The sequence below is a fragment of the Myxocyprinus asiaticus genome, chromosome 8, assembly GCF_019703515.2.
Source record: "Myxocyprinus asiaticus isolate MX2 ecotype Aquarium Trade chromosome 8, UBuf_Myxa_2, whole genome shotgun sequence".
In the NCBI taxonomy this organism is placed as follows: domain Eukaryota; kingdom Metazoa; phylum Chordata; class Actinopteri; order Cypriniformes; family Catostomidae; genus Myxocyprinus; species Myxocyprinus asiaticus.
This window is the reverse complement of record NC_059351.1, coordinates 29,841,074-29,853,439: the sequence shown is the minus strand read 5'-3', so window position 1 is coordinate 29,853,439 and position 12,366 is coordinate 29,841,074. Positions and strand designations below refer to the sequence as shown.

General features: G+C 36.3%; 1 protein-coding gene across 2 annotated transcripts in view; it reads right to left on the bottom strand.

Moving 5' to 3' along the window:
• Nucleotides 1-12,366, bottom strand: part of LOC127444915 (metal transporter CNNM2-like) — a 70,433-nt gene that overhangs the window by 41,703 nt on the left and 16,364 nt on the right. Inside the window, exon 2 of one of the 2 annotated variants that reach the window (XM_051704575.1) lies at nt 1,787-1,979. The exons of the other annotated variant lie outside the window; for it this stretch is intronic. Coding sequence (XP_051560535.1) covers nt 1,903-1,979 — 77 coding nt within the window. The 3' untranslated portion in view covers nt 1,787-1,902. Of the gene's footprint in view, nt 1-1,786; nt 1,980-12,366 lie in introns of those variants that run through there. 2 annotated transcript variants of the gene reach the window in all.

Here is a 12,366-nt window from a genome sequence, read left to right as displayed (position 1 = left end):
ACTTAATTCAAAGGGAAAACAAGTTCACAAATTTCATCAGATTTATCTTAAAACAAGACTTAATATCTTATCCCATTTTGCTTGACAAGTAAATAAATCACGTTTTAAGAATGTGTAGATAATTTTACAGGAAAATAAGACAAAAATACTTGTCTTGAAAATCAGTTTTTGCAGTGCAAATAAATGCATTATGACAGGAAATAAGTATATAGAGTGTCAAATTTTACTACTTTTAAAATCTGAGATTAATCGCGATTAACTATGAATATTATGAGATTAATCGCGATTAAAAAATGTAATCTACTGACAGCCCTAATATATATATATATATATATATATATATATATATATATATATATATATATATATATATATATAAGCAATATCACACGAGCAAGAGTGCGATATGGCCCTACAACAGCACTGCTGTGATTTGGCCGCTGGTAATAACAGCAGTGCTGGTTTAGGGCCATATAGCACGATTGCGAGTGTGATATTGCTTATATACAACAGTTCAATGAACAAGTAAATTTTAAAAAATTAGGAAAAACTGATTACGGTCATTTGTGCATGGAACTACTTTCTTACGCGACGGATCAGAATCTGCCATTTCTAGATCAAACCAAATGATGCATCTAAGCCTCTATTAGTAATTCAAAAATTTCACTTCAGAAATAGCATCATGGCTTGTGCTGTTTTTAACAAGTTATTGGATAAACAAGGATGGATGTGTATGTGTGTGTGTGTGTGTGTGTGTGTGTGTGTGTGTGTGTGTGTGTGTGTGTGAGAGAGAGAGTGAGAGAGACGGAGCGTGTGTGATCACCTGTTGCCACTCCCAAGCAGAGATGCTGTCAGCTTTCTGAAGATCAGCTTTCTCGGTGGTAAAATAGCCGTACAACTGTCAAAAGACCTGCGTAACAAGGTAATGGAACTTTATAAAGATGGAAAAGGATATAAAAAGAACAATTCTTCTGGCAGTTGTGACTGAAATCTTTCTTGGTATACCTGACCGTGGCTCGGTATCAAGAGATCCCCGAATTTTCCACTTCTTAATAAGTGATTGAACAGTGCTGACTGGCATTTTCAAGGCTTTGGATATATTGTTATATCCTTTTCCATCTTTATAAAGTTCCATTACCTTACACAGGTCTTTTGACAGTTCTTTTCTGCTCCCCATGGCTCAGTATCTAGCCTGCTCAGTGCATCCACATGAGAGCTAACAAACTCATTGACTACATATACACAGACACTAACTGCAATTTAAAAAGCCACAGGTGTGGGAAATTAACCTTTAATTGCCATTTAAACCTGTGTGTGTCACCTTGTGTGTCTGTAACAAGGCCAAACATTCAAGGGTATGTGAACTTTTGATCAGGGCCATTTGGGTGATTTCTGTTATCATTATGATTTAAAAAGGAGCCAAACAACTATGTGATGACAAATGGCTTCATATGATCACAATCCTTAAATAAAAGACAGTATATTTTCAAAATCAATGGCAAAATTTCACAATTTCTGCCAGGGTATGCAAACTTTTGAGCACAACTGTATATACACACACACACACACACACACACACACACACACACACACACCGATCAGCCACAACATTAAAACCACCTGCCTAATATTTTGTAGGTCCCCCTCGTGCTGCCAAAACAGCGCCAATCTGCATCTCAGAATAGCATTCTGAGATGATATTCTTCTCACCGCAATTGTACAGAGTGGTTATCTGACTTACCATAGACTTTGTCAGTTCGAACCAGTCTGGCCATTCTCTGTTGACCTCTCTCATCAACAAGGCATTTCCATCCACAGACCTGCTGCTCACTGGATGTTTTTTGTTTTTGGCACCATTCGGAGTAAATTCCAGAGACTGTTGTGCGTGAAAATCCCAGGAGATCAGCAGTTACAGAAATACTCAAACCAGCCGTATTCTGAGATGCGGGTTGGCGCTGTTTTGGCAGCACGAGGGGGACCTACAAAATATTAGGCAGGTGGTTTTAATGTTGCGGCTGATAAGTGTATATACAGTGTGTAAATATAAAATTAATTAATGATACCCATCTTTGTACAGTATCAAAAATATCATATACAGACTCAAATTAGTACACACGCGCTGTCTTGTTGACAACTGCTTTCCAGCCCTCATGTGCTTGTAACACACAAATATGGCTGTGTGTTTGCTCAGCATTCCTGTCTTGATAAAATATTGGAAACTGTGCTGAGTTGGTCCATAGAATAGAAGAACAGGGAGCACTGCAACAGATGACACGACCCCCAAAGAGCCCCCCACTGAACATCGAGTCAGTCTGGGATTACTTGAAGAGAAAGAAGCAAATGAGAGAGCCTAAAATGGATAGAAGAACTGTGGCAGGTTCTCAAAGGAGCTTTGAACATCCTATCAGTCAACAACCAAGAAAAACTGTGTCCAGGTGTACCTAGGATAAATGTGGCTGTTTTAAGCCAAATGTTGTCACAACAAACATTTATTTTTGAGGGGTTTTTTTTATGTTTACTGGACTTTGTATGACATTAATTGATAAATAAAAAATATTTATGGCATTATTTTTTGAAGACATCCTCACTATTCAACATTTTTCACAAGTGCTTAAAACTTATGCATTGTACTACATATATATACAGATGTGCTTAAGGACTCTCTTAAGACACGATGCAATAAACCTCACAAACTGGCAAATCTAGCAACTACTTTATCCTACTTACAGCCTGCTACCTTCTAAACAAGTTAAAGCACCCGAACTGACAAATGTACACAATGTGCATCAAACTACGTAAAGCCGAAAGGGACAATATTGTGTTTTTTTTTTTTTTAAAGTACATAATTTTAAAAGCACACAAGTTCTGATCATCGAGGGTATTTGAAGCAGAGACAAAAGTTAGTGGGACGTTTTAGTTTCAGTAATATTTAAAGATTTACAGTATAAATGACATCTCACAAATGTAACAAACTTTTATTATAAAGTAATTTATATTCTGATATTTCATCAAAGGATGGCCCCATATGTATCCACAGAGGTCTGGGCTAAGCCTTGAATAAGCACTGACTATAGAACTGCCCCTACTGGTGCGTACCGGCTCACTTCGAACACTGCTTACAGTTAGGGTTGCAACGGTATGAGATTTTCATGGTATGATAACCATCTCAGAAAATATCATGGTTTCACGGTATACGGTATTACACAATTACTATTATCAGTTACAATGACCCTTAAAGGAGTTTTGGTTGAGCAAACACTTTATTATAATTGAAACGTGAAAATCTTTTTTTTAAATTGAAGTATGTGTAAACAAAAAAGTCTCCCTTTTGAAAATAAATAAAATAAATAGAATAAATAAGAAAGCTAACAGAATTATAATAAACCGAATTATAAACATGATAATAAAAAAATAGCATGTAACTATAACATGTTATATAACTAAAGCATGTTATTTTACATGTTAGCATAGCATGTTAAATTAACTACTAAATGAAAAATAACATCAGCTATGTGAGCTTTAAAGTATTGTCCTGTGATTGTTAATAATTAACATATACTGTAGGTGCGTGACAGCGCAGCCAGACTGCTCCTGTCTATACCTTTAACTCAGTGGTTCTCAACTGGTTTTGCTTCTGGACCCAGATTTTACATTGGAAATCAAGTGGCGACCCATCATAGAAAAAAGTAACCTGAATTTAATGTATCCTGGGTCGCATTTCCTTTTATGTTGCATAGTTTTGTTCATGGTTTTCAAGTACAAGGACATGCATCAAGTGACATTATTTTTGTTGTTGACATCAACAACAAAATCTACAGGAAGTTTCCTCTCCCCCCTTTTAAAAACTGAAGAGCATATTTACTTATATGAGCCCATTATTATCCCGTTTGTTCCCTAATTTCAAACGTAATTCAAACAGAACATACATATTACACAGGAGGAAAGGCTCCTCATTACCATGGTTAGGTCAGTGTAGCTAGTCTAAAATAACAGTAATAATAATAACAAATTATAGTATTTATGAAAAAATAAGGACTAGCTGAAACACATCTTGAAACTATAAATACAACAGCCACTGTTGATATAAAATGAGGTCTAATAAATTCTACCTTTAGATTATTTCATATGGAACTATACCATTTTGTCAAAATATAACAATAATGTCACTTGATGCATGTCCTTGTACTTGAAAACCATGAACAAAACTATGTAACATAAAAAGAAATGCAACCCAGGATTCATTAAATACAGGTTACTTTTTACTATGGTGGGTCATCACTTGATTTCCAATGTAAAATCTGGGTCCCGAAGCAAAACCAGTTGAGAACCACTAAGTTAAAGGTATAGACAGGAGCAGTCTTGGCTGCGCTGTTGCGCACCTACAGTATATGTTAATTGTTAATAATCATAGGACATTACTTTAAAAGCTCACACAGCTGATGTTATTTTTCATTTAGTAGTTAATTTAACATGTTAACAGGTTATAGTTACATGCTATTTTTTTATCATATTTATAATTCGGTTTATTATTATAATTCTGTTAGCTTTCTTATTCTATTTTATTTTCAAAAAGGGAGACTTTTTTTTTACATATACTTCAATTTAAAAAAATGGTTTCAAGTTTCAATTATAATAAAGCATTTGTTCAACCAAAACTCCTTTAAGGGTCATTGTAACTGATAATAATAATTGTGTAATACCGTATACCATGCTACTGTGAAACAGTGATATTTTCTGAGACTGTTATCGTACCGTTAAAATCTCATACCGTTGCAACACTAGCTGAAACACATCTTGAAACTTTAACTACAATTGCCACTGTTGATATAAAATGAGGTCTAACAGATTCTACCTTTAGATTATATAATATGAAACTATAACATTTTGTCAAAATATAACAGTTAATTTTACTCATGTAAAATCGTGAAAACATTTTGTAAAGGTGATGATGTATAATTAAAAAATAAAAAAAATTTGTGCATAGCACAGAGTTACTCTTTTCCTCCTCAGTGCTGTTTGGCATGTCAGGGCTGCCTATTGTTTGAGAGGTTCGACTTGACTTCCTCCGTAACGCTTGAAACTAGAAAAGTGTCACTAGAATTGAGATCGGTCACATCAGTTTTGAGGTCTACACTCTGCAGTATCGAGGGAAGCCCGGTTGTTGCACGCGCGCATCAGAGAGCAGAGCAGATCATTAGCACGAGCTGGTTCCATTACACTTGTGCAAAAGTGCAGATGAGAAGCCTTTAGCTGTTTGCGAGATTATCATTAAATCTCCCTCTGCAGTCCTAAATAGGCTATCACTTGGGCGGCCGCCGAAATCTCTTCAATGGGAGAACCATGGTATTGTTCTTTCCCTGCTGTCCGCAACACAGTCCGAATAGACCTGTGACCCACCAGTTGAGAAACACTGCTTTAACTCACACACACACTCACTTATGTCAGACCCCCTCGCCTCGCTTCTCTCTTACATTTTCTCCACTGCATGTGTGTGTGCGGCGCAAGTTGACGAGTCTGACAGGCAGACGAGGAGGAAAGGAGATGTGCAAGCGCAGGTGAGATTCACCGTCCGGTTGCACTTTTTCTGACATTTTCTCCGCTGCATGTGTGTGTGTGGCGCAAGTTGACGAGTCTGACAGGCAGATGAGGAGGAAAGGAGATGTGCACGCGCAGGTGAGATTCTCTGTCCGGTTGCATTTTTTTTCTCAATACCGTAGATAAGCAAATGTACATGGTATGATAACCGTCAATATTCATACCGTGGTATACCGTGAAACCGGTATATCACTGCAAACCTATTACACACATACACCCATTCACACACACACACCTCTACCCTCCTCTCATGTATTATAGGCTTATCTGTTACCATACCTAATCATGTTACTGTTTAGTTTGTAGTTGGAAGTTGGAAGTTCATCTAATACATTGTATTGATTATTAATTGATATTACTGCATCAATAAACTTTGTTATACTTTAAAAAGAAGTGTTTGGTATTGTTCTGCATGCACCTGTGCCAAGGGCTGGCAGGGGATGTCAGTGCTCGGATTCAAGCCTTTATTGTTCCCTTTTTGAATGTCGATGTTCTATACAATCCTATATTGAGAGTTCTATACTGTCTGGTTATTAGTCCCTGATTCCAGGGTGGTGCACTGTCAATATTAATTCGTATTAATATTCTATTGATTTTTATAATTGATAGTTATCTTTGATGATTGTTGATTTGAAGGATTAATAAGCTGTTGATTCTAATCAATTTTCTATTGATTTTAATAATTTAAAAATTATCTTTGATCATTATTATTTATTGCTACCAAACCCTCTCCTGAACAAAGCCCCAACACCAGATTTAACTAAGGCCTAAACCTGGTTAAAGGTGTGCTTTTATGTGTCAAAGCAAAAGCAGACCTTACCATGTAAGATGAAAAAATAAACTCCCCAGGAACCACCTGAGCAAATACCTTGTATTTTCAAGGAAAAACTCTCACAACACACTTCAGTGAAACCAGATTATCTGCAAAACTGAGCAATTTAAATGTAAAACAAAGAGAGAGACGCAAGTTGATTGGCAACCCCATTACATTTCAATACACCAATTAGCTTCACACCATGCGAGCCCATTGGTTTACCTTGTCACATTTGAGCGAACCAATTGGCTAACAGATAACAAGTTCAAAGAATCTATCAGCTTACACCACATAGACATTTATGCCTGAACTTTGGTCATTATTTGCAATGCCAAGTATTTCTCTCTGGTCACATTCAAAACAAATTGCAAGCTCACCATTCCACTAAAACATAATTGCTTTAGCTGTGCCTTTGTAGACCTAGACGCCACAGCTGAAACAATGTATTTTAGTAGAAGTATATTGAATATTGTATATTGAAAAAGTATTTTAGTCAGATGTTCCAACAGAGCTGCACGATTATGACAAAAATCATAATAGTTGATTATTGCCCTTGATATTTTAAATTACCAAGATTAAATTACTGTGACATCACAAAGCAGACACCCACACTTCTGGATTCTTCAGAACAGCAGCTTTCAAAGGTGGATATGAGCTGTGCTGCAGTTTCTTTTCAGCATTAATTTTTGTAATAATGTTTGCTAATGTTCATACAATTATTTTAATGGTATATCTATGGTTTAGATCAGCCCGTTAGATATTCCATTGTGATCTTGCTCATATAAGATCATCGTTAGATAATATTTGGCCTGATATCTGTCACACTTTGACATGAAAATCAGACGTTTGTGATCTGAGTTTGTGCAATTCAATAAAATTTAAAACTACTAACAGAAGCTGCGGGACAAATGGGTCTTATTAGAGCAGACGCGATAGCAATGACTTTGATCCGTGAAATATGCCATTCATGTCATTCTCTAAAACATCCAAAACAAGCTGAGAACTGTTAAGCTGAATTACTTTATACCTGTTTGATACATAAATGCAATTACCATGACAAAACTAAACTGTTTTTTATATTTTACACAAAAATCAAGCAACGCAACAATATTAGAAACCACCCGTTATAATGACTGAATCTGTCACTCACTGCAGATTTATACTGTTTGAGACCAGCTCACTGATGCTCCGCACAGAGCTCTGCACTCTCACGAATGCTCTCAATAAAAACGAAGCGGTCTCAACTCTCAACAGCACAATAAATCAATTATTTACGCGTCTATGCCTTGATTATAACGGGAGCATTTTAGTTTTGTCACATTGCTCATTTGCAGTGTATTTACCATATACGTTGCAAGCGAGCGGCACAACATGCAATATATCCAAAATAATTTGAAAGTGCTTTTCACATTTGTTCTAAAGCTTCTTTTCGAGTGTCAGGTGGTGTTTCTTCAGTATTCATTTTTGTGTGCCATCGCGAACAGAGGTGAAACATAAGCAAGCATCTGGGCATCAGACTATTTTAAAACTTGCTCATTAGGATCAGTTGTCATTCATTACTTATATGACTAATTTAAGCATCACTGATTGGTTATTGCCGTTTCATTGCTCAATGCAAAGGTCTACGATTGGTTAGAATATTCAACTGCTGCAAAAACAAATTGTAAATAGAAACTATAAATGCAACAGGAGCAGACTTAAATTGAATCCTGTAATCTTCAGTTTTCGGAATTACCATAACTGTCGAATTGCCATAATCGTAATCGCTAATTGTAATTTTAGATTAATTGTGCAGTCCTATATTCCATCCATATGGATGGAATAAAGCAGGCATTCAAAAACTGTTAACAGAATCAAATGTTATGAAAAATCTTTGTTTCAGTATTTTTTGATGGAATAATTTCTGAATAAGAACCGGTTCTCAATTCCAATCCTTTTTATGTCACAATAAGTGTGTCTGTTGTATTGAAAAGAGCGGCCTGGACATTCTGAGAGGTAATTCACATGGGAAACCAAATGTTCACACATGGGAAAACTGAATGTTGCTACCGAATGTTCTGGTATCCTGAGTAACTAAGCACTATCTCCCATCAAACATTTTTGCATAAATTCAAGTGTGTTTACTTTTTCCTGTGGTGTTACTTATAATGTGTTGCATAACCAACTTACTTCCGAGACACAAATTTTGGTCCATGGAAACCAGGAAGTAACAGCATTCATATTATAAATGATGGGCGCAATTCAGAGGTTGCATTGTCCCTCTAAGACAAAATTTTTACTCCACTGACAGTTAGGTTTAGGGTTGGGGTTTGTGTTTATAAAATATCTATTGCTGTTGACTGTATTACATAATTTAGAACTAAAAACAACTCGCTTTTGGCGCCATTCTGTGGTGACCTGGAAACTGGAGCCAATACCTTCAACAACACATGCAACACATTATCACTGGGGTCAGAGGTTCGAATTTCTACAAGCACAGACCGATTTCAACTGAAGAACTTTCGACCTACTGTCAACGAACTCACAGTGAGATTGTCTGATCTGACTTGACTATACACTCATAAAAAAAATTTAAAATAAATAATACATACAGTGGTGGCCAAACATATTGGCACCCTTGGTAAATATGAGCAAAGAAGGCTGTGAAAAATGTGTCTTTATTGTTTATCCTTTTGATCTTTCATTCAAAATATTCACAAAACTATATTCTCTAATGTATATCAGACAACTGCAAACACAACACAAGTTTTATCAAAAAACAAATATTTTTGTCAAATATATGTGGCACAATTATTGGCAACCCTAGAATTTATTATGAGTCAAATATATCTGAAGTATATTCCCATTCATATTTTAAATTTTTAGTAAACCTGGGTGACTAGAAACATGAAATTGTTCAGCCATGACTTCCTGTTTCTGAGGGGTATAAATATGAAGTAACACACAAGCCAAATTCCCTCAGTCATCTATCACAATGGCTAAGACCAAAGAATAAAGTTATGATGTGCGGCAAAAGGTTGTTGAGCTTCACAAAATGGAAAATGGCTATAAGAAAATAGCTAAAGCATTGAAAATACCCATTTCCACCATCAGGCCAATAATTAAGAAGTTCCATTCAACTGGAGATGTTAAGAATCGACCTGGAAGAGGACGCGTGTCTATATTGTCTCTAAGCACAGTGAGGAGGATGGTTTGAGTGGCCAAAAATTCTCCAAGGATCACAGCTGGAGAATTGCAAAAATTTGTTGGGTCTTGGGGTCAGAAAGTCTCCAAAACTACAATCAGACGTCACCTACATCACAACAAGTTGTTTGGGTGGGTTTCAAGAAAAAAGCCTCTGCTCTCATCCAACAACAAATTCAAGTGCCTTCAGTTTGCTAGACACTATTGGAACTTCAAATTGGACCAGGTTCTATGGTCAGATAAAACAAAAATAGAGCTTTTTGGCAGCAAACACCAGAGATGGGTTTGGCGCACACAGAGAGGTAGCCATATTTACCCAGTTGCCCTGTATGGCGCAGAGTGCTGGCCCGCAACCACCAGGCATGAACAGGCCCTTCACGTAATGGAGATACGCATGCTCAGGTGGACGTTAGGACTGACCCGATGGGACCAGGTAATGAATGAGGACATCAGGAAAATTATGGGTGTGACAACGATCATGGACAAGATAAGGGAAGCACGCCTCCGATGGTACGACCACGTAGTCTGCAGCGAAAAGGAGTCGGTGGCGAGGAGAGCACTGCGCCTCGACCCTGAGGGAAAACGACCATGTGGACGGCCAAAGAAACGGTGGATGGACCGGATTAAGGAAAATATGAGGCACGTCAACGCCGCCCCCGAAGATGCCCTCGATTGGAAGAAATGGAGAGCAACTTGCTGAAAAGCAGACCCTGCACCTACGCAGGACAAACGCTAGGAAAGAAGAAAGAAGAAGAGAGGTAGCCATATGGAAAAGTACCTCATGGCCATGGTTAAATATGGTGGAGGATCTTTAATGTTGTGGGGCTGCTTTTATGCAAAAGGTCCTGGACATCTTGTTCGGATATATGGCATCATGGACTCTATCAAATACCAACAGATGAAAAAAATCAAAGCTTAGAAAGCTTAAAATGTTGGATCTTCAAGCAAGATAAAGATCCAAAACACACATCAAAATCAACACAAAAATGGTTCACTGACCACAAAATCAAGGTTCTGCCATGGCCATCCCAGTCTCCTGACCTGAACCCCGTAGAAAAGCTATGGGGTGAACTAAAGAGGAGAGTCCACCATGTGGACCTCGGCATTTGAAGGATCTGGAGAGATTCTGTATGGAGGAATGGTCTCAGATCCCTTGCCATGTGTTCTCCAACCTCATTATGCATTACAGGTGAAGACTCAGAGCTGTTATCTTGGCAAAGGGAGGCTGCACAAAGTATTGAATAAAAGGGTGCCAATAATTGTGCCACGCATATATTTGATAAAAATATATATGTATTTTTTTTTTTTTTATAAAACTTGTGTTGTGTTTGCAATTGTTTGATATACATTAGAGGATATATTTTTGTGAATATTTTGAATGAAAGATCAAAAGGATAAACAATAAAGACAATAAAATTTTTCACAGCCTCCTTTGCTCATATTTACCAAGGGTGCCAATATATATATATATATATATATATATATATATATATATATATATATATATATATATATATATTCTTGTTGCACTCTAATCTGTCTTGGATAGTATTTTTCCAATGCAACTGAAACTTTGTAATGCAGCACTTTTCGTACTACTGTCTCCTTTAGATGAATCGCTTATGTTGTATAATTCTTCTTTTGTAAGTCACTTTAGACAAAAGCATCTGCCAAATTAATAAATTTACATTTAAAGTAAATGTCTGTATAAGTGGATGACAGAATTTTTTTAGGTGCACTATGCCTTTAAATATGACAAATATGATAACATAAAATAATATTCAATGCATACAAATGTCCTTAGTTCAAGCCAACAAGCTCAACTTTGCAAATCATAATTGGTACCACAATCAAAAGAAAGAAAAAAAAATAATAATAAATCACTGTGTCTAGAATCCTAAACTTAAAGTAGCTAAAACACCTCTCCAAATCTTGACTCTTCAAAGATTCTTTTGTATATTAGTTGTTTTGTAAGACTTTCACATATGACTTTGATTACTATATCAAAGTAAAAGGTATAACTCAAATGACCAAATGGCCCTAGATGTGCAATTTACTGTATGTTTGGTAGACATAAAAAATAAAATAAAGAACTAGTCATAAATATAAATATAGCTGCACACCAATAGCAAAAGTTTAGACTGAATATAGAATTCCGGTAATGATTTTATGAATGAATGAATGAATGAGAGGGGGATTATTAGGAAGCCATGACTGAAGGGCCAATGGGGGGGATTTGAATGAAGTGATAAAAATATATATATATATATATAAAATAAAAATAAAAATAAAAAAAAACTTTGTTTTATTACTAATAGTGTTATAAAAATGTTTATAACTTTTGATCAGTAGATGGTGCTACCACCAAATTGATATGGTATTGTACGGGCCTGGTCCAATGCCATAAATGAAGTTTCATGTCAAAACAACAGAGTTCAAGAGATACAGCCTCAGATCCTTACTGGCATCTTGCCATTCAATTTGTTGATGCATTAAATGAGAACAGTTTGATCTATCAAAAAGCTTTTCATAACTTTTTGTCATGGGTGTCAAGCTAGATCAGAGGTGCCCAAACTAGGGCCAGCGGGACAAAGTTGGCCCGTGCTGACCTTTTATTTGGCCCACCTTGCCATAGATGACAACTGGGGGAAAAAAGAAGAAAAAAAATATGGCACTGATGCAGCTTTTCATTTTTAATTAATCTTTAATTAAAGATTTATTTATTTATTTATTTTTTTTGTATTACAAATACAATAGCTTATTTGAAAAGTAGA